The sequence below is a fragment of the Alosa pseudoharengus genome, unplaced genomic scaffold (assembly GCF_046254945.1).
Source record: "Alosa pseudoharengus isolate Yale_2024_CS ecotype anadromous, Long Island Sound unplaced genomic scaffold, YU_APseudo_1.1 YU_APseudo_1.1_scf_18, whole genome shotgun sequence".
In the NCBI taxonomy this organism is placed as follows: domain Eukaryota; kingdom Metazoa; phylum Chordata; class Actinopteri; order Clupeiformes; family Clupeidae; genus Alosa; species Alosa pseudoharengus.
In genome coordinates this window covers 32,338,859-32,358,822 of record NW_027468650.1, presented here as the reverse complement: position 1 = coordinate 32,358,822, position 19,964 = coordinate 32,338,859, and the positions used below count along the sequence as shown (strand labels likewise).

Here is a 19,964-nt window from a genome sequence, read left to right as displayed (position 1 = left end):
ACTGAACAAAAATGCTGATGTGGTACATGAAAATGTAGCTAAAAATGTGGAGACTGCAATGCAATCAAGCATTTTGGACGATATATTGTCACAAGCTGGCAGAATAGGCAACAGGCCGATGTGCGTTTTATTTGGAGACTGTTTTGCGCGACAGAGACTGAGTTTGCTGCTGATATTCTGGGGATAGGCCTAGCCAATGTACGACTTTTGCCTTTTAATATATTTGCTGCATTAGATCAGTCTTTCTAGAACAGACAAGGGCTTTCTAGCCTCACGTCAGCAGCGCTGCATCACCCATATAGCCTACATTAAAACAACCAGCGGATGGTGGGCAGGTGCAGTTTTGAAAATTGGTCAACAAACGTTGGTGCTGATGGATGGCTGATGGATGATAAGTTTTGCTATGCAGTTATGGTTGAAATAATAGCCCATCAGTGCATCTCTAGTGTGTGTGCCTCTCTCGCTCAGAGGGGAGGGAGAGGCTGAGGGTCGATCCAGCATGGATTCTAAACTCTGTGGTGGATAGGATCTACAATTAGGTGTTAATAATATTACCACGCTAGGTCGAAGTACTCCCAAGTGCTATTGCACCACACATTGTAGTTCTCATGTTTATTCGCTTGGAAAATCGTCACGTTTCATGTTGTGTGCCCTAACATTTTTCATCAACTACTCGTGCAACTGTATTTAAGTAGGTAAAACGTGGAGGTGTTTGAATACTGCTATGTGCCTCTCTCTACGGCCACGGCAGAGCCCGCTAGCATAGCAACATGCTAACACATTCGCGCCGCGCGACAGAGCGCTTGAGTGCACCTACCGACGCGGGAGAGGTACGACTCAACTCGTGAAAGTTACGGTAAGAACATATATCACTACTGATTTTGGGTGGCGTGTTCCTTTAAACATCATGTGTTTATTCAAAGATTTTTGGTTTCACTCTTCATCATTACAGCCTCCTTCACACTTGCACAATGTGGTACAGCAAAGTCCAGCTCAGTGGCACTTACAGTTGCCCATACAGGCAACCACACAGCCACAGTTGAGGAGGAGTGAGCAGCCCTTGCTGGCATCTTCCAGATCTGTCCAATATGGCACCCAGACTTTGGTTCTGTCATTCCATTCCCAACCCCACTCACTGGGGTCTGGAATCTCTGGAGTTTTGGAGAGGGACTGCTTCCAGACAAAAGCTGCAGTGTGCAGGGCACGCTTTCCATGCTGGAATAAGGCATGATGGGTCGGGGGGATTGAATCCAGGGACTTGAGGCCATGAGTGAAAAGAAGCTTCCGGGTTTCATTGACTGACTCGACACCGCAGTTCTTACTATACATGAGTACAGTCCAGCGTTTAAGAACGTGCATGTGCTGGTTGGGTCTTGGGTGATCAGAATGAGGGTGCCGGTGACTTCTGGGTAAGCTGCCCAAGCATTCCATGCAGTTTTTTTGGCAATTCCATACATTGCTGATACAACGTCACATCATGTGAACGCGTGGAAGAGGGGCGGTGCTTGATATTTTTGATGTCCCAGCATTTCTGAGATGTGGTGGATTGGAATATCTTTATATGCCTTCCCTGATCCAAATCCAATCCACAGCTCTGAGAGGCCTAACTCCTGGAACAGATTGATGGCCAGTTCAATCACATCACTATCTACTGTCCTTAGGTAAGCCTTGGTGTGACCCTGTTTGGCAGTATGACGTAAATGTAGCATCATTCGTGTGTCTGCTTCCTCTTCCTGACATGGTGACAATGCTTCTAGGTCAGTAGGTTTGTTGCTCAGGACCAAGTTAGTCTTTGTTGTGAGGAGGTGGTACTTTGAGCCAGCTGTGGTCTTCTGAAGTTCCTCACTGATGTACTGAAACAGCTCATCTTTATTTTGACTGTTCTTGAGGAACTTCTGCCATTGAGCTCCCTTTGGCAGAGGTATCTAGTGACAAACCTACTGACCTAGAAGCATTGTCACCATGTCAGGAAGAGGAAGCAGACACACGAATGATGCTACATTTACGTCATGCTGCCGAACAGGGTCACACCAAGGCTTACCGGCAGTAGATAGTGATGCGGTTGTGCTGGCCATCAATCTGTTCCAGGAGTTAGGCCTCTCAGAGCTGTGGATGGAATTGGCAAAAAATGGATTGCATGGATTGCTTGGGCAGCTTACCCAGAAGTCACCGACACCCTCATTCTGATCACCAAGACCCAACCAGCCTCACACTGGAATCAGTGCACATGCAAGTTCTCAAATGCTGTACTCATGTATAGTAAGAACTGCGGTGTCGAGTCAGTCAATGAAACCTGGAAGCTTCTTTTCACTCATGGCCTCAAGTCCCTGGATTTCCGCAGGTCTAAGCCCGCTTTGCTACCAGTCTCCATTGATGGGGTCAATGTGGAGGTGGTAAATACCTACAAGTATCTGGGCTTACAACTGGACAATAAACTGGGATGGTCAGCAAATACTGAAGCACTCTACAAGAAAGGGCAGAGCAGGCTATACTTCCTGAGGAGGCTGCGGTCCTTCAATGTGTGCAGCAAGCTCCTCAGGATGTTTTACCAGTCTGTTGTTGCCAGCGTCCTCTTCTATGCTGTGGTATGCTGGGGAGGAAGCACAAAGAAGAAGGATGCTGGGCGACTAGACAGGCTAGTAAAGAAGGCTGGCTCTGTCGTAGGAACCGAACTGGAGTGCATCACTTCAATATCAGATAAAAGGACCCTAAGCAAACTGATCAACATCTTTGACAATGAATGTCATCCACTCCACAGCACTATTATAAAGCAAAAGAGCTTGATCAGCTGGAGACTTCGCTCACTGCCATGCACAACTGACAGGCTGAGGAAGTCATTTGTCCCCAGGGCCATTGAACTGTTCAATGCTTCACTAAAGGGAAGGGGAGAGATAGACTTCTCTGCATGGTCTGTCTGCCTCTCACCCTCTCTATGTTTGAGTACTGACTGTCCACTACTGTTTTACTACTGTTTTTACTACTGGCCACAGCCTAATTTTCTACTACTGTTTTACTGCTACACATGACCAATGGCTTCTGATACAATACTGAATGGCTGTAACCCTAATACCTCAACCTATTCTTGCACTGATAGTTTTTATATTACCTTGTCTACATTATTCTGCCCTACAAAGCCAAAAGGCAGTAACTGCATTTTTGGTCAAAAATGAGTTAATGTCATTTTTGGGATATTAAAGACTTCCTTTATCATGTGTATAAATATCTATATTCAATTTGACTGTTTTTAAAAAAAAAAATAGAGGGTAGTGTTCACCGTAACTCCCAAAACCATACAAGCAACCATGGCGGAGAGCCACAACTGCAGTTACTGTTCTTTGGCTTTGTTCTTCGACGCACAAGTACAGTTACCATACTCTGCCTTTGGTAGCAAATATTGATTATATGTCAGTTACTGCCTTTTGCCTTTGCACGACTCCTTATTTTTAGTACATAATACAAAGGCAGAGTACAGTATCTGACAAATAAGGGTCAAAGGTCAACTTTGAGCGCAAGTTTTTTTTATATACACACATTTCTTCATCATGGCAACAATTCACCAGATTTTCATTGCTCTACCTATAATACATTTGTGTAGACAAAACAAAAAACTTTAAAGTAATTTTTCTCAGTTTGACACTCTGGTCAGTTACTGCCTTTTGCCTTTGTAGGGCAGTATACATTACTTACTTATTTGTCCATATTTATTCATGCTGGTCTTTAGACCTTATTCTTGCACTGTTGGACTACTTGTTGCACCTTCACCATGACACCCACTCTCTTGAGCACCTTACCATGCACACAGAATTACAGGCCCAGTCCCGGCCCTGTTACTGCAAGCGCCTCATGCTTGGTCATCCTTAAGCACACTGTGGATTTTTTTTATTAATTTATATAGTATATTTAGTATTTAGTTTTTTCAGTTTTTAGTTTTCTTATCTTCTACTTTCTCTATTGTACAGTGGAGTTTTGTTATATGTATATACTCATATTTACTCTTCCTGCTGTACGTGCATGTTGTGTGTGATGTCTGTATGCTACTGAGACCTTTGAATTACCCCTTGGGGATCAATAAAGTATCTATCTATCTATCTATCTATCTATCTATCTATCTATCTATCTATCTATCTATCCCCCGACCCATCATGCCTTATACCAGCATGGAAAGTGTGCCCTGCACACTGCAGCTTTTGTCTGGAAGCAGTCCCTCTCCAAAACTCCAGACCCCAGTGAGTGGGGTTGGGAATGGAATGGCAGAACCAAAGCCTGGGTGCCATATTGGACAGATCTGGCAAGGGATGCTCACTCCTCCTGAACTGTGGCTGTGTGGTTGCCTGTATGGGCAACTGTGTCACCAAGCTGGACTTTGCTGTACCACATTGTGCAAGTGTGAGGGAGGCTCTACTAATAATGATGAAGAGTGAAACCAAAAATCTTTGAATAAACACATGATGTTTAAGCAAAGTCCTTTTAGGCAAAAAACATGTGATTTTTGACACTATAGCGATAGTGATCTGTCCAATCAACAAAGAAAAGCATACCTTGGAGGTAAAAATATGGGTCTAGGGACCTGAGTAATATTTCAATGTGACTTTTTCAGAGATATTGACAGTTTATGAGCTAAATATGACTATGATACTAGATTTAACATGGAAATTGACTTAAAATAAGAAGAACATATCAAAATTGGATTCCTTGTATCAAACAAAGTAGAGAAAAATACATTATACAACAATTTAAGACTAAAGGAAGCTGAGATATAACCTTTTCTCTTTTCGGTGGGGGCCATTTTGGATTTTATGGATAACTGCCACTAGGGGCGCGACCCCAATTTGTATCCATGGATTTTTGAAAACCTTAGGCCTATACCTAACACCCTGCCAAAAATCAAAAACGTATCCAGAAGTGCCCAATCTTCATGATTTTTCACATATTCCTTCTCAGCTATAGGCCTAGGCCTACCTTTTGTAACAGACAGACCACCAAACTTCAACTTCATCTATGCCTATGTCTCCTATACTGAAGTAAAAGGGAAAACTACTTCACTATGTCTATGGCCAGTCCTTTTCATGCCTTTATGACACGACATGGGCTGACATGAGTTCTGTGTAGAGGTTTTTTTTTTTTTTTTTTTCCAACCTCAGAACAGAACTAACACAGAACTATATATATATATATATATATTCATATTGTGATATATGTTTTGCATGTTAATAATAATAAACAGCAAGACATCAGTAACAGCCGTGAAAGACGCTCTCAATTGCCCTGCAGGGATCAGTGAGTTAGGCCTATATGTGGCCCCTGGCAACGTGTTTGAGCGCAGAGCTCTGTAAGTCATACTTACTGTGAGTCCCAATTAGTGCGCTGTGCTCTTTAAGCAGGTGGGTCAACCTGCATTTATATCTATGAGTAGTATGGGGAGGATCTCTCTACTTGTGCATTCAGCTGTCTCGCTGGTGGGGGGGTGGGCTTTGCATTCAGTAGGCTAAGCTCGGGGGGCTTAAGGAGAGGAGTGCTGGTGGAGATGCAAGGTGGAATTAGCGAGTCTAAAAACACTAATAGCATCAGGCAGTGCAGAGCTGAGGACAGCAGCAGTGAGGCTGAGCGAGGAAGAGCACAAGTGCGATCGCCATCGCAGTAGCCTCGTCCGAGATGTTCAGCAAGCTCAAGAGTGCTTTGAAGGGGCCCGTGCCCCCAGCCCCTGCCCCAGCCCCTGCTCCGGCCCCCACTCCGGCCCCTGAACCCGCAAAGGTAAGAGTCTCCATGGTATTCTGCAGGTATGCCTATACTGTATGCTGCATGCATGATGGTGAGCTGACTGGCATTCATGCTGGAGCACACCCGAGCTTTGAGCATCTGGCATTGAAGAGGAGTTTTCTTTTCTTACACAGCTGAATGGAGCATTAGCAGATTGTTGACTGGTTTTAATGAGTGATAGCTGTTTGTTTGTTTGTTTTGTTTTTTGGAGGGGGTGGGGCTTGTATTTGGCACTGGACATACTTGCTGTACCTATCTTGACTGGTGGGTTCAGGTTTTTTTTTATCTTCTTACTTCGTAAGGCTTATTTGAGGAAAATAAAATGGGGGTGAGCGGTAAAGAATGACAGATGTGTGGTACAGACTGAAATGGTAAAGTTATTAGATGGTTTTATATTGAGTGGTAGTGGTAGGCTATTGCAATGGGAAAAAGTATATGAATATTCTTTTGAAACCTATCAGGCACATAACTGAGACATTTTCCAGCTAACAAAACCTTGATTATTATGAAGTTGGCTTGTATCAAGTTTTGTTGAGTTGGCTGGTGCCAAGTTGAGAATATAATGACTATGAGCATTTTTATTTGTCATATGATACAGATATGTGTTTTGTTAAAAATAAAACTTTTTTTATAACAATGTACTGTACCTTAATCAGTGGTCTGATGGTGTTTATGCCTGGTTTATGATGATCTATGGTCTAACTGGACATTACAAAACAAATGGAGTTCATGCGATGGTCATTTTGTTTCTTTCTGTTGATGTTGGCTGACAACAGAAATTGGATGATATGTTGACATATCATGGCATCACCATGACATCACTGATGTAATTCTGCAGAGGTGAAATGTGTCAGAGAGAAGATCAGAGAGGCGGCTGCCTTTGATATGGTCTAAAATTGTCTAATCTTTAATGAAGGTTTAAAAGTGGGGGCACAACTATGAAACCTCATAAATAAAGCACACATCAATCTTGCTTGGTTCGACTTTTTTGATTAGACTTTTGATTAGGCTTTTAAATGTTGTTTTGTAATGAAGAATAGGTGGTCCCCATGGCGTGACAGCAATGGCTGCCCACTTCTCCGGGTGTGTGTTTCTGTGCCTCTAGTGTGTTTACTCGTTGCTCACCTATGGCTGAAATGCAGAAAAGAAATTCCAGTGTGTGTGTGTATGTGTGTGTGTGTGTGTGTGTGTGTGTCACATTGGTCACTGAGGTATCATTTACATGTTGTTTTCATACAAAATCCTCTACAGGGGACGTCCTGTGACCCTATATGAATAGAGGAACACACAGTGCAACCAGAAAGTTTGCAGATCCTTTTAAGTTTTCCCCATTTTGTTATGTTTCAGACTCATTTTAAAATGGATTCAATTCATTTTTTTCTCATCAATCTACACACAATAGCCCAACACAACACAAAAAAGCAGGTGTTTTGTAAATTTATAAAAAATAAAAAATAAAACACTGAAATATGCCATTTACATAAATATTCAGACCCTTTGTTATGACGCTTGCAATTGAGCTCTGGTGCATCCTACTTCTAATAATAGTCTTTGAGATGCTTCTACTTGATGCTTCTACAACCTGTGCCGAAATGAGCTCATTGGACATTATTAGGAGAGGCACACATCTCTTTATGTAAGGTCTCACAGTTGATGATTTGAAGTGGGAAAAAAATAAGAATAGAATAGAATAGGTCTTTATTGTCATTGTCACAGCAGGTACAACGAAATGTAAATTGCTTCCTGTCATTGCATCATCCATGAGTCTATAAAAATATAATTTAAAAAAGAATTAATAGAAATATAAAATAGCATTAGCAGCATACATAAACACACACAGTCATACACACACAGTCATACATAAGAACAGTATGAACATACATCTACATACTGTACATGCTTTCTGTCATTGCACTGATTTTCACATTTCCCAACAGATATTGCACATTATTTCTTTGCAGCATTGAGGGTGGTTATTGCCGTTGGATAAAAGCTGTGTTTGAGTCTATAATTGAATCCATTTTAAGAAGAGTCTGAAACATAACACAATGTGTAAAACTTGAAAGGGTCTGAAAACTTTCCGGTTGCACTGTAGAAGATTCAGTTTAATCTATGATCAATCTACAGCTTTTTATAATTTATACCAAGGACAATTTGTACTTTTGGAGTTTTATAACAGAAAATGTAAATAATGAGAAGACAGATAGTCAACCTTCCCTGACTTATATCTGTCTGGCACTGCACTCAGTGTGTGCAGTGAGATACATATTTGGGCCATATTATTGCAAATGAACTGTCTGATGACAGAGATATCTATAGGCAGCGACGGAAGCTGTATGCTCAAGCGAACATGATGGGTCGTAAGTTTAGCATGTGCCATGTATCTGTGAAGACCTCACTCTTTAGAGCGTACACTTTTGTATACTGCCCACCTATGGTGTCGTCATAAACAAGGCAGCATTAGAAAACTCACAGTGGCGTATAATGGTAATGAGAACAGCTGAACAAATCTCCTTAACGTTACCTCTTGAATAGCACGGCACAGCCAAATGAGCTAATGCTGCTTGTGTTGCTTGCAGGAGGATAAGCCTGGCGAGAAACCTAATGAAGAGAAGAAAGATGAGAAACCAGCAGGTGAGTAAGGCTGTGTTTAAGCCTCCTGTCACAATTCTGGCTGTCATGACTCATATTTCTAAATAATTCCCTGACCTGTGTGTAATAGGTTTTCTTATCATGAGCAACTGGCAGAAATGACTTAATAATCAGCAAACCAAAGACAAACGTATCACTCAGGAGAAAGTTCAGGGTATGGCTAAGCAGTTTTCCTTCAAATCACCTGTTTCATCTGCAGCAAATGTTATGTCACATATGAGTCACAAATTCTGAATCCTGGACAGATAATGATATTTTAACTCGGGTCTAAAGACAGCAGTCTATTTCTGTTAGTCATGTGGTGTATGTCTGTATGATATGCATTATATATGAGTGATACCTTAAGTGTGAAATGTTGCACTGGTTATAGCTTACAGCACTAGACTGCACCTATTCAACAGCAGCGCTTGTGTTCAAAGTAACATTGTAGGAACTCCCTGTTTAGTCCATTTTTAACATACTGGGTACTCATTTAGCACTAAAGGGGCACCCAGCTCGTCTAAAACCAACAAAAAGGGCCATGCTCCTACCTGCTACAGTAATGTTAGATAGCACAACACCAGGCCTTCCAGGCTTGCATCGGCAAAGTCATGAGATTGAAGGCATGATTTTAAGGTAAAATAAAGTACATCACCAGGCTCTGATCAAGTATGCTGTTCTGTTACCTCCTTCCACAGAGTCTGCCCCTGCCCCGGTGGCAGCCCCAGCTCCTGCCCCAGCTCCTGCCCCAGTTCCTGCCCCAGCTGCTGCACCTGGAGGAGACAAGCCACCTGGGGAGGGGGGGGAGGGGTAAGAGAACAACCAAAGTAGAGTCTGATTGGTTTAAGGGGCTTAAGCTCCATCTATTCCCACAGGGTTTGCCATGTCCTGACATCATTGGGGCAGCCGTGGCCTACTGGTTAGCGCTTAGGACTTGTAACTGGAGGGTTGCCAGTTGGAACCCCGACCAGTAAAAACGGCTGAAGTGCCCTTGAGCAAGGCACCTAACCCCTCACTGCTCCCCGAGCGCCGCTGTTGCAGGCAGCTCACTGCGCTGGGATTAGTGTGTGCTTCACCTCACTGTGTGCTGAGTGTGTTTCACTAATTCACGGATTGGGATAAATGCAGAGACCAAATTTCCCTTACGGGATCAAAAGAGTATATATACTTATATACTTATACTTACAGCTTCATAAGAGCACACACACACACACACACCTCTTCATATCTTGCCTAATTGATCCTTCACAGTGCCTAAGTCTTTGTTCTTACTTGAGTTCAGATCATATTGCCATGTGTTTCTCAGCTGATCGCGCACATGAACATTAGGTCACAGGGCCAATGCCTGAGGGGTCCCTGTGAATGAAATGACTTTGATTTGATTTTGAAATGGAACTACAGTAGATATCAAGTGAAATTGAACTACAGTAGATATTAAGTGAAATGGAACTACATTATATCAAGTGAAATGGAACTAGATATCAAGTGAATACAGTTTTTCTCTGCACTGAATGACACTAGGATCTTCACCTTCTTAGCACAGCAGAAGTCATCTCTTGCAAATGTGTTAACACTTTTGTTAGTAATTGTGTTTTTCACGATTGCTAAACACTAAATTCCATTCTATGAACCAAATGCTCAGTTGCCTGACTACATCTATTGAATCAATCACTCCTTTGGTAAAACCATAAACAGTTGACTCTTTTGCAAAACATTTTGTACTGTGATGTGCTTGTGATGCATAATGGTAACCACAAGTAGCAAAAAGTAAACACAAAGAAATCACAGATGTCATCAACAAAACAACTCAAGATTGATCACACTTGTTTCAAATGATGTAACACAACCAATATAAGCTAGTTCATGTAAAGTTCATGTAAACAGGTTGCTGTTGCTGCAGTGCAGGTTCAATTCAACAACGGACAGAAACTTTCAGTGAGGCATTTAGAGTATATTGTAGACTGTAGACTGTAATGCACTTCTCATTTACAGTACTGAAATGTCTCTCTTCTCCAGTACTTTTTCCAATACTTTATTTTTACTGAATTGAATTCATAGCTAATAGACATTGCTTGTGAAATTATAAACTTGGAATGTCACTGTGTGACTCCTTTGCATAATTTTCCAATCAGCAATCATTAATTATCTGTAAGACATGCCATATCTGTTCTGTGTTGGTATTTGCAAGCATAGCTCTAAGGCACATTTAGAGAAAGTACTGTATTGCCTATTTGGTGAAGAGGACAGTACAAAAGCTGACAATTCCAGGTTTTTACTGTAGGTCTGTTTCAATGAAAAATGACAAGTTGCAGATCAGTGTATGAATTTGTCCTCTATGGGTGCTCACTGTAGGTCTTACATGTCAGTGACAGTAACATCTTGCGAGGAATGAGTACAATTAATTTTATTCAATACGTTTGGTCTTTTCACAGTTTTTCTGATATTATGAAATGTCAATAAATCATGACACAGACATAGCAAAAATTACATCTGAAACTCTTCATATTGAAAACTATGTTTTGCATTTTGTTGTTTGTGTATTGATTGATTGAAAGCACTTAATGATTTGACCACAAGGTTTGTTGTTTGAATGAAACACTTGCTATGCTGCACGTTTTAAATGTTTAGTCGCTGTTAGAGCCTTTCACAAACGAAATAAGCCATTTTGGCTCTAGTGCTTCTGTTTGTCCCTGCGTGGTCATTGTTTTGAGAGCGTGATGCCAGAGTTGATAGCAGCATTAATGCAATTGAGAAAAGCTGAGAGTAGATCAGAAAAGTAGATTGGAGAACCGTTGGACATGCAGTGTCCACTTTCAGAGTTAATGTTGGTTGATAAGGGGAGTTGGTATTGAACAGCTGACTCAGCGTCAGTTTATATCAGTTCAACCTGCGTATTTATATCAGTTGATCCAGGGTGTTTATTTGGGCCAGCCAAGACTTTGATATCTAATTAATCCTTGAAGGCTTTCAGGCAGATTTGTGAGTAATTAGTTGATTAAGTTAGTTTTGGCAGGGTTGGCAGGGTATGCCGGGTCTGTTACATCGCAGTGTACACACCTGCCAGGAGATAACCTCTAAAGTGCTCAAAGCAGATTAGAGAATTTACAGATCCCGAGATTATGAAGCTCTCTGAGGCCAATAGCACCAAAACTACAAACAACGCACCCAGAGAAAGAGAAAAACACATGAGAGTAATGAGAAGCAGACCCACGTGTCTTCTTTGAAGTTAGCTGAGGAGAGAAGCACTTTTCTAACGTTTTTGGTTACCGAGCCTGAATTCAGAAGTTTTGAAAATAGGCAATTATATACAGTGAGGGCTTCAAAAAGGCACAGCTATTTTCCTTGATAAGCCCTGTTGAAAGTAGCAGTAGAAGACTGACTCCATATGAATCATTACAGAAAAGAGAAACAAACATATCTTATTTATCAGGTTGAGAATAGCATGTTCTGAGGGTCAGTGGACTAGTATAATAGTATAATCAACTAGTATAATAGATGTTCCTAATGGCTCTGCACTATAACAAAATATTAAAGTACCGGTACTGTGATCCAGTGGTGTAGTCTATGTGATATGCAGGACTACACAGTATACCCACTTAAAAGCATCACCATCAGTATACCGGCTTAAAATAGGCAAGGATATGTATTAACATTTGGGGTTTATCACAGTATACCCACTACAGCTAACAAGACTACATCACAGTATACCCACTACAGCTAACTAGACTACATCACAGTATACCCACTACAGCTAACTAGACTACATCACAGTATACCCACTACAGCTAACTAGACCACACTCCTGTGATCCCACTGGTAGGATTGACCTGAGATTTTATGCAGTGGAGGCAGCAAGTCCCCCTCTTGGCCAGTAGAGGGAAGCACTCTCTCAATCGAAATCAAGGACTGGTTAGTTTTATGATGCAAACCACCATGACCAAGGTTTGTTTGTTTGAGATAGCGGTTCTTGTCATAGGTACAGTATGACTTTAGATTATATTGGCATGTTGTATGTATGACACAACAGCATTTGGTCTTCTGCAGTCTGTGTTGGCTGTGTGACATGGGGAGAGAGTTTGGGCAGCATGTGCATGTGTTGGTGTTGCAGGCAGGAAGACACCCCACCTGCACCAAAGCCCATAGTCATTAACAGATATGCGGATGATCTGCTGCGCGATATTGTCACACGGATGCAGGAGCGAACACGCATCTACAAGGAGAAGGTTATGGACCCTTATGCCTCGTCCCCTGAGAGAAGTCCTCCAGTCAGTAAGCATGGCCTCTGACCTTTAGAGCTCAAATATTCATGGGTTCTAAATGAAGAGCTTGGTTCCAAAACGCTATATCCTCTGTTTTCATGATTTTTCATGAGTATTTATTTGTCTTAGTCTTTATCTGTAGTTATCCACTGTACAGCACTTTGGCCAGTTTATGCTGTGTTTAAATGTGCTTTATAAATTAAATTTACTTACTTACTTGCTTTCTATTTTTTTACATTTTGTTTTCCAGGTAATTTCAGTGATATCATTGATATTACCTGAGATACACAATTAAAATAACATGACATGACTGTTTTTAAAAATGGAGATATAACGTTTGGGAACCAAAGTCTTCAAATCTTCACCCCTCACTTCTTCTTGCAGCACCAGTGTACACGAAGGAGGGATACAAACGAAAACTGGAGGAGGACAAAAGGAGGCAAGAGGAAGAAGAGCAGAAGAAGAAAGAGGCGGAGGAAAAGAAAAAGAGAGATGCGGAGGAGAAGAAGAAAAAAGACGAGGAGGAGAAGAAAAAGAAAGAAGAAGAAGCACAGAAAAAAAAAGAAGGAGAAGAACAGCAAAAGAAAGATGAAGCAGAACAGAGAAAGAAGGACGGGAAGCCAGAGGATCCCAAACCCAAATCGTCCATCTGCCCAAAGATCTCATGCTCGTGGCTGGTGGACCCTATTCTGGCGCCCATCGAGAGGAGGATGGACAAGATCCTCGGCACCTCCCTGGACCCTTTCACAGGTGAGTTGAGCCGCCAGTGTCCACCAACAGTTAAAATTATATCACTACAAAACACCATATTGATTTGGTTAAATCGAAAAATAAGTTATAAAATTATAAAAAAAATGTCTACTAAATATAATGTGCTATAGGTTGTAAAGATAATAATGTTGGTTTGGCAGATTACTACAAGTATCTGTTCTATGGTTTGTCAGGTATCATCACCAAGTTTGGTGATCTGCACTCTAGCTGTCTTAGTTCCTTAGTTCTCTCAGCATCTGATCTATCTTTAGAGATTCTCCTCTGACTAGTGAGGAGCTCTGTGAAATCCTCACATCTTTTGTTCTATCTCCCTCACTCTCTCTAAACCACACTTCCTCTGCATCCTTTCCTTCCTCTACCTCCCTCTTTCTCTGCAGATCGCCGCTACATTGCCTGGTTGAGTGTGCTGACCATAGCCTTTAATTACAACCTTTGGTTTATTCCCGCACGCATGGCCTTCCCTTACCATACCCCTGAGGCCATCCCCATCTGGTTCACGTTCGACCTCATCGCGGACGGCATCTACCTCATCGACATGATCGTTTTCCAGCCACGCCTGCAGTTTGTGAAGGGTGGGGACGTCATAGTGAGTGAGCCTGAATGTTGGGAGCTAATCCTATTTAGGCTAATGTGAATCTGACCATTCATGACAATCAATGCTCTCTACATTCTACATTTAAGGAATTCATTGGCACATATTGTTGAAATTATGTACTTATGATAGTCAAGCTACAAACCTGTCATGAATTGGTGAAACTCAATGGCATGAATAAATGCACTGATCAATGATTTTAAATTGTGGCATCTCTCTCAAAGATTATAACTTTTATCCCCAGTATGACCAAGTTCTAACAAAGAAATACTACAGGGAATCCAAAAAATGTAAGGTAGGCTACTGACAAAAAACCTATAGTTGCATTGCTATTTTGTACATATGTAGTATTTGTGTCAGTGTTCTGTGTAGCATTTCGGTAAGTGATTTCACAAAATGTCCACATAGAAGAACTGTTGTTTGACTGTGCGTAGCTTTGAGCGCTCTGAGGACACTGGTTTTACTCTTGTTTTTTTCCCCAGGATGCACTGCTGGCCCTTGCCCCTTTTGACCTGCTCTACATCCCCTTTGGGTTCAAGTCGGTGTTCAGAGCCAACCGCCTCCTGCGGGTATGTCCATCTCAGTGTTTCCCACAGAATTGAATTCTATTTGTGGTGGTAGGTTTGCAGAATTAACTTGAATGCAACAGTTTTTAACAAATTAGCGCAAGCATGGTTATGATGCTAGATTTAAGACCAGATTTAAACACAATTTAGTACAACCTAGAAAATCATTGTGTGGTGGTCAATGTTGATATTGTGGTGGGCCGCCACAAATAAGTCAATGTATGGGAAACAATGCATCTACATTCTCTACATATTATTATAATTAGCAGAGGCTTTTATCCAGTACATACAGTATGTCAATGATATTACAAGGGCCATTCTCCCCAGAGCTACTCTGGGTTAAGTGCCTTACTCAAGGGCACAACGGTGGAAGCTGGGAATTGAACCCACAACTTTTCAGGCTACTAGCATGCTAGCCCAGCTCCTTACCTTATAGTTTGGTAAGAGGATACATAGGCTACCGGTACCTTTTTTTTCTCTGTATGTGCAATAGCACAGTCTGACACCATTAGCCTTAGCACAATTCCCAGGAAGTGGGTTACAACTGGTGTTCAACTGGTTCCAGTGAATTATGCTAAGCTAGGCTAATGGTATCAGGGTGAGTTAAGGCAGCCTATAGCTTCCTTTTAGAGAAAGGTTTCTCTTTAAATGGGGTGAGGGGGATTATGCACACGATGGTGGTGGGGTTTGCAGTTAGGGGTCAGGATGACAACCATGTTTGTCAGGCACTAACCACCAAAGATTCTAGAACATAGCTCTGCTCCAGAATCTTTGCTAATCACTGACTCCTGTCCTGCTGCAGTCCGAGACGTTCGATGAGTTCAGTGACCGGCTGGAGGGGATCATGACCAAAGCCTACATCTGGAGGTACATCTGCAGGAGTTGCCAGACATTTATCCTGCTTACATAATTTGAACAGTCTCTTGATATTTTTTTTGTTTGAGAGGATGTTGCTTCACAGTCTTTGTGTGTAGTGCTAAACCTAAATTAAATAGATTTCAAACTAACTACCCAAAGGTAATGACCCCCTAGCATCGCCTATCACTGTCCCCCCTACCTGGATTCCTGGCCTGTACAGCCTAGCGACTCACCACCTGCCTTATGAGAACTCTCCCCCGGATTCCTGGCCCGTACTACCTAGCGACCCCCCACTTGCCCTATGACAACTCCTAATCCCCCTGGACAATTGAATTTCCTACACTGGACTAAGGTGGACTAAGGTCAGGGGGCATGGAATGCGATAGCTTGGTTACAAAAAAAATTTCGACCACGCTTTTCTTTTACAAACCACTTTAAACACTTATTTCGTTAGGACCTTGATGTGGACTAATTTACAACAAGTTTTCATTCATCTTTAGTTGCTGTATGGACCAATAAACATTATTTTTGCCACATAAAGAAGAAGGTGCATTAACCCTGCCAGGCCTATCGTTTCACTGCCACAAAGAACTTTGGATAAAAATGGACTAAACAAATAGGATTAATAATGCATTAATCCTTGCATTATCAAATAGTCCAGTGTAGGAAATCATACCGAATATGTAACCATCCCACCTCTTGTAACATATACCTTAGGTGGCTTTAAACACCATGTTCTATTCTCTACATCTGACTAACTTATGCATTTATCATGTATACAGACCTTACTGTTCTGTACTGACCCTAGGCAGATGGGCCAGGCCCTTGAGTTGTGGATCTGCTCGAGGTTTCTTCCTATATGTATCTCAAATTCTAGGGAGTTTTTCCTCGCCCCTGTTACCCATGGGCCTTCTTTTCTTTTCTCTGATTGTCTAACACTCTGATTGGCTAACAAAGCGCCATGAGACATGTGTAATGTTTTGACGCTCTATAAATAAAATTAAATTGAAATTGAAATTAATGAGGTTGCACACGCTCTCTTTAGAACTGGACTAATCTTTATCAACGTCTCGGCTGCTATAGCCTTCATCAGAACTTGAAAAGAAAAAAGAAAGACATTACTTGTGTATGTTTACCATTGGCTAGTTTGGAGTTATTTTCTGAGCTACCTCTGTCTCCTGTTAAAAACAGTATTGTTTGATGTCCTTAGCTTGCACCATCTAAATCGGATAAATGTCCATTCACCAGAAGATCTACAAAGTAAATGCATGATTGATTTTGTGTTCAACATTTCTTGTTATCTGCTCTCAGAGTCATCCGCACCATTGGCTACCTGCTCTTCATTCTGCACCTCAACGCCTGTGTCTACTACGTGGCCTCAGCCTATGCGGGCATAGGGAAATCCAAGTGGGTGTACAGTGGAAAGGGCAGTGCGTAAGTGACCTCATTATTTAGATGCACACACTGCAAAACACATTGATATTGTCTTGTTCACATGTATAGGACTTCCTGTTCCTTTATTTATAGCGTCTTCTACTCCAGTGTGTGATTTCTCTCCCCTTTACATTCTCTTTTTGGTGAAGACTGAAACATTTGTAAGACTTATTAAGCATTATATCCTTTTAATATCAACAGAATAGTATCCCTTTTAATATCAACAGAATAATATCCATTTAATATCAACAGAATAAAATCCCTTTTAATATCAACAGAATAAAATCCCTTTTATATTTTTTGCCTCATATGGCCTCATCCTCTGACCTGTCCTTTCCCCTCTCTCTCATTTGTTCTCCTTCTTCACTGCTGTTTCGTTGTAGCTACTTGGCCTGTTTCTTCTATGCGGAGAAATCCCTGCTAATGATAGCAGAGCTGCCACTCCCAGAGACAGTTTTCGGTCAAGTCTTTCAGATGGGGAACTACTTTTTTGGGTCCCTTTTTTTGTCCACATTTCTCGGACAGGTAGAGCATCTTTTCCCTGTCGTTGTTTTGCAAGCTTTTTCTACCGCATTCTCCTGCTTTCTGCTCATGCTTGTGTTTAGTTTTTCTTGCCATTTTGAGATATATGGCAGTATGTTGTTGTGTGATGCTGTGAGCCTAAGGCTTTCTGCAACAGCATGCAGCTGGAATAATACAGTATGAGCTCTGCACTCCACCTATAGCTGGGTGTAAAGCAAAGATTCTAGAACAGAGCCGCTCTGCTCTAGAATCTTTGGTGCAAAGGCCCTGCTTTGTGATGCTTTCCTGCTTTGTGATGCTTTCCTGCCTTGGAGCACCACGTCCTTTTTTTTTTTAATTATTGTACTTTATTGTACTTTATTTTGAAACTCTTTTGAACTATTGCACTTGTATGCTTTTAGCACATTGAATTGTGTGCTTGACCCTGTGTGAAATGTGCTATATAAATTCCTGACCTTAGTTCAGTTGAACGGCCTGACTGTTTGCCAGTAGAGGGAGCTTTGCTCACATTACTGCTGGTGTATGTGCTTTACTTTGTTGATGCATGTTTGTGTGTGTGCGTGCGTGTGTGTGTATGTGTATGTGTGAGATACAGAATATGTCCTCTGTCAGTTTGAGGTGTGTGTGTGTGTGTGTGTGTGTGTGTGTGTGTGTGTGTGTGTGTGTTGTGATTGACCACTGTTTGTGCGGGCCTTGTCTGTGGACTTCTGGTCTCTGGTCGTCTTGTTCATACGAGATGTCCATTCCAAAGTGGCATTCTACCTGTGGCTCTAGAAGCAAGTGAGGGACTTATGAGAGTGTGCTTCGAGCAATAGCTTCTTTTAGGATTAAGCTATGCCATAGTCCTGCTACTGCCTCTTTTAGGATTAAGCTACGCATGGTCCTGATACAGCTCTTTGTTTTGATTGGAGCAAAGCTGCCCTGCCTGCTTCTGAGCTGAGTGTGGTCATTTCACTGAAGCATGTGGCTTTGCACAGAAAGCATCTGTAGCATGGAACAAACACTTCGTGTCTGGAAACAGTATATTTTTGGTACTTTTCCAAAACAATTGGATCTTTCTGTTTTATGGCATAGACACCACTAAATGTTTCTAAGATCTTGGTTTGAGGGTCTTTTGGGCCCCAACCGTAGACTTAAAGGCAGCACTGCCACTGTCGACTTAAAGGCAGCGCTGCCTTACCTAACCCTAACCCTAGCCCTAACCGTAATCCTAACCCTTGCCTAACCCTAGTGCCTTCTAGACAGCGCTGCCTTGAAGTTGACGGTGGGGACCCAAAAAACTGTATATCAAGATGTTGGCAGCATGATATAGTGTTGGTGAGAGGTTACACATTAAGTTATGAACTGATACTGGTGCCTGCTTTTTGCTCATGCTTTTGGTGGCTAGAGTTTGTCTGGCCATTTTGGGCAATATGGCAGTGATGCTGTTTCCAGTTTCCAGTACGCAGTACGGAGCAGTGCTGAATGCAGATATCTCTCTGTTTTTCTTTCTCTCTCTAGGTACCTACGTTGTTATTATTTTGCAGTGCGAACACTCATCAATATTGGAGGACTACCTGAGCCCCACACAGTCTTTGAGATCTCGTTTCAGATGACAAACTTTTTCGTTGGTGTCTTTGTGTTCTCAAGTTTAATTGGACAGGTAAAATGCTTCCCTGTAGAGTGAGGCTCTCCATGCCACCATCAGTACATCTGGAGATCAACTACTTCATAGAGCGTGTAGACAGCCCTAGACAGCCCTAACCTCTAGACATCTATCTACTGTAGACGAGAATAGACGAATGGCTGATGAGAAATGTGTATTGTGGACCACACTGTGTAAACTCTGATATTACAATTTATTATATCTGGAAAATTAACATCTTTGCAAATGACTGACAAAACCATTGATCCTCCAATATCTAATATGACTATACCTTTCAAATAAGACCTAATTGGTCCATTGTGAGACAGCATTGTAGGATCTGTGTTTGTTTATTTACGTGTGTGTGTGTGTGTGTGTGTGTGTGTGTGTGTGTGTGTGTGTGTGTGTGTGTGTGTGTGTGTGTGCGTGTGTGTGTGTGTGTGTGTGTGCGTGTGTGTGTGTTTGATTTCCTTGATTGGGTACCCTGTCTTGTATAGATGAGGGATGTCATCGGGGCGGCCACTGCTGGTCAGACCTACTTCCGCAACTCCATGGACAACTGTGTGGCCTATATGGTGGCCAACAACATTCCCAAAGTCGTGCAGCAGAGAGTGCGCACCTGGTACAACTACACCTGGGACGCACAGGGCATGCTGGGTAGGCTAACCACAATCACAGTATTGATACCTTCTACCCAACACTGCAAACTCCCAATATGTGTGCGTCAGAAAACCGCATAGCAATGCTGTCATATGCCAAGTTAAGTCATCATGCTGCAATGTATGGGATGTGTGTGTGTGTGTGTGCTCATGATTTTGAGGTTTGGTGTAATGTGATTAGTTGACTGAGTCAGGACATGCTGGGTGAAGGTAAACAGACTCAAACCATTCTGTGTGTTCTGTGTTCTTTGGGAACCGTCTGTGGGCACGGCTTGGATGTAATTGTCCAGA

General features: G+C 42.0%; 1 protein-coding gene across 1 annotated transcript in view; it reads left to right on the top strand.

The window, feature by feature from the left end:
• Positions 1-5,652: 5,652 nt before the first annotated feature.
• The window catches only part of LOC143131530 (cyclic nucleotide-gated channel beta-3-like), a 30,089-nt gene continuing 15,777 nt past the window's right edge, over positions 5,653-19,964 (top strand). Inside the window, exons 1-12 of the mRNA XM_076291174.1 lie at positions 5,653-5,751; positions 8,337-8,391; positions 9,087-9,198; positions 12,497-12,657; positions 13,032-13,397; positions 13,796-14,004; positions 14,255-14,305; positions 14,493-14,579; positions 15,379-15,443; positions 16,746-16,868; positions 18,891-19,032; positions 19,512-19,671. Coding sequence (XP_076147289.1) covers positions 5,653-5,751; positions 8,337-8,391; positions 9,087-9,198; positions 12,497-12,657; positions 13,032-13,397; positions 13,796-14,004; positions 14,255-14,305; positions 14,493-14,579; positions 15,379-15,443; positions 16,746-16,868; positions 18,891-19,032; positions 19,512-19,671 — 1,630 coding nt within the window. The remainder of the gene's footprint in view (positions 5,752-8,336; positions 8,392-9,086; positions 9,199-12,496; positions 12,658-13,031; positions 13,398-13,795; positions 14,005-14,254; positions 14,306-14,492; positions 14,580-15,378; positions 15,444-16,745; positions 16,869-18,890; positions 19,033-19,511; positions 19,672-19,964) is intronic.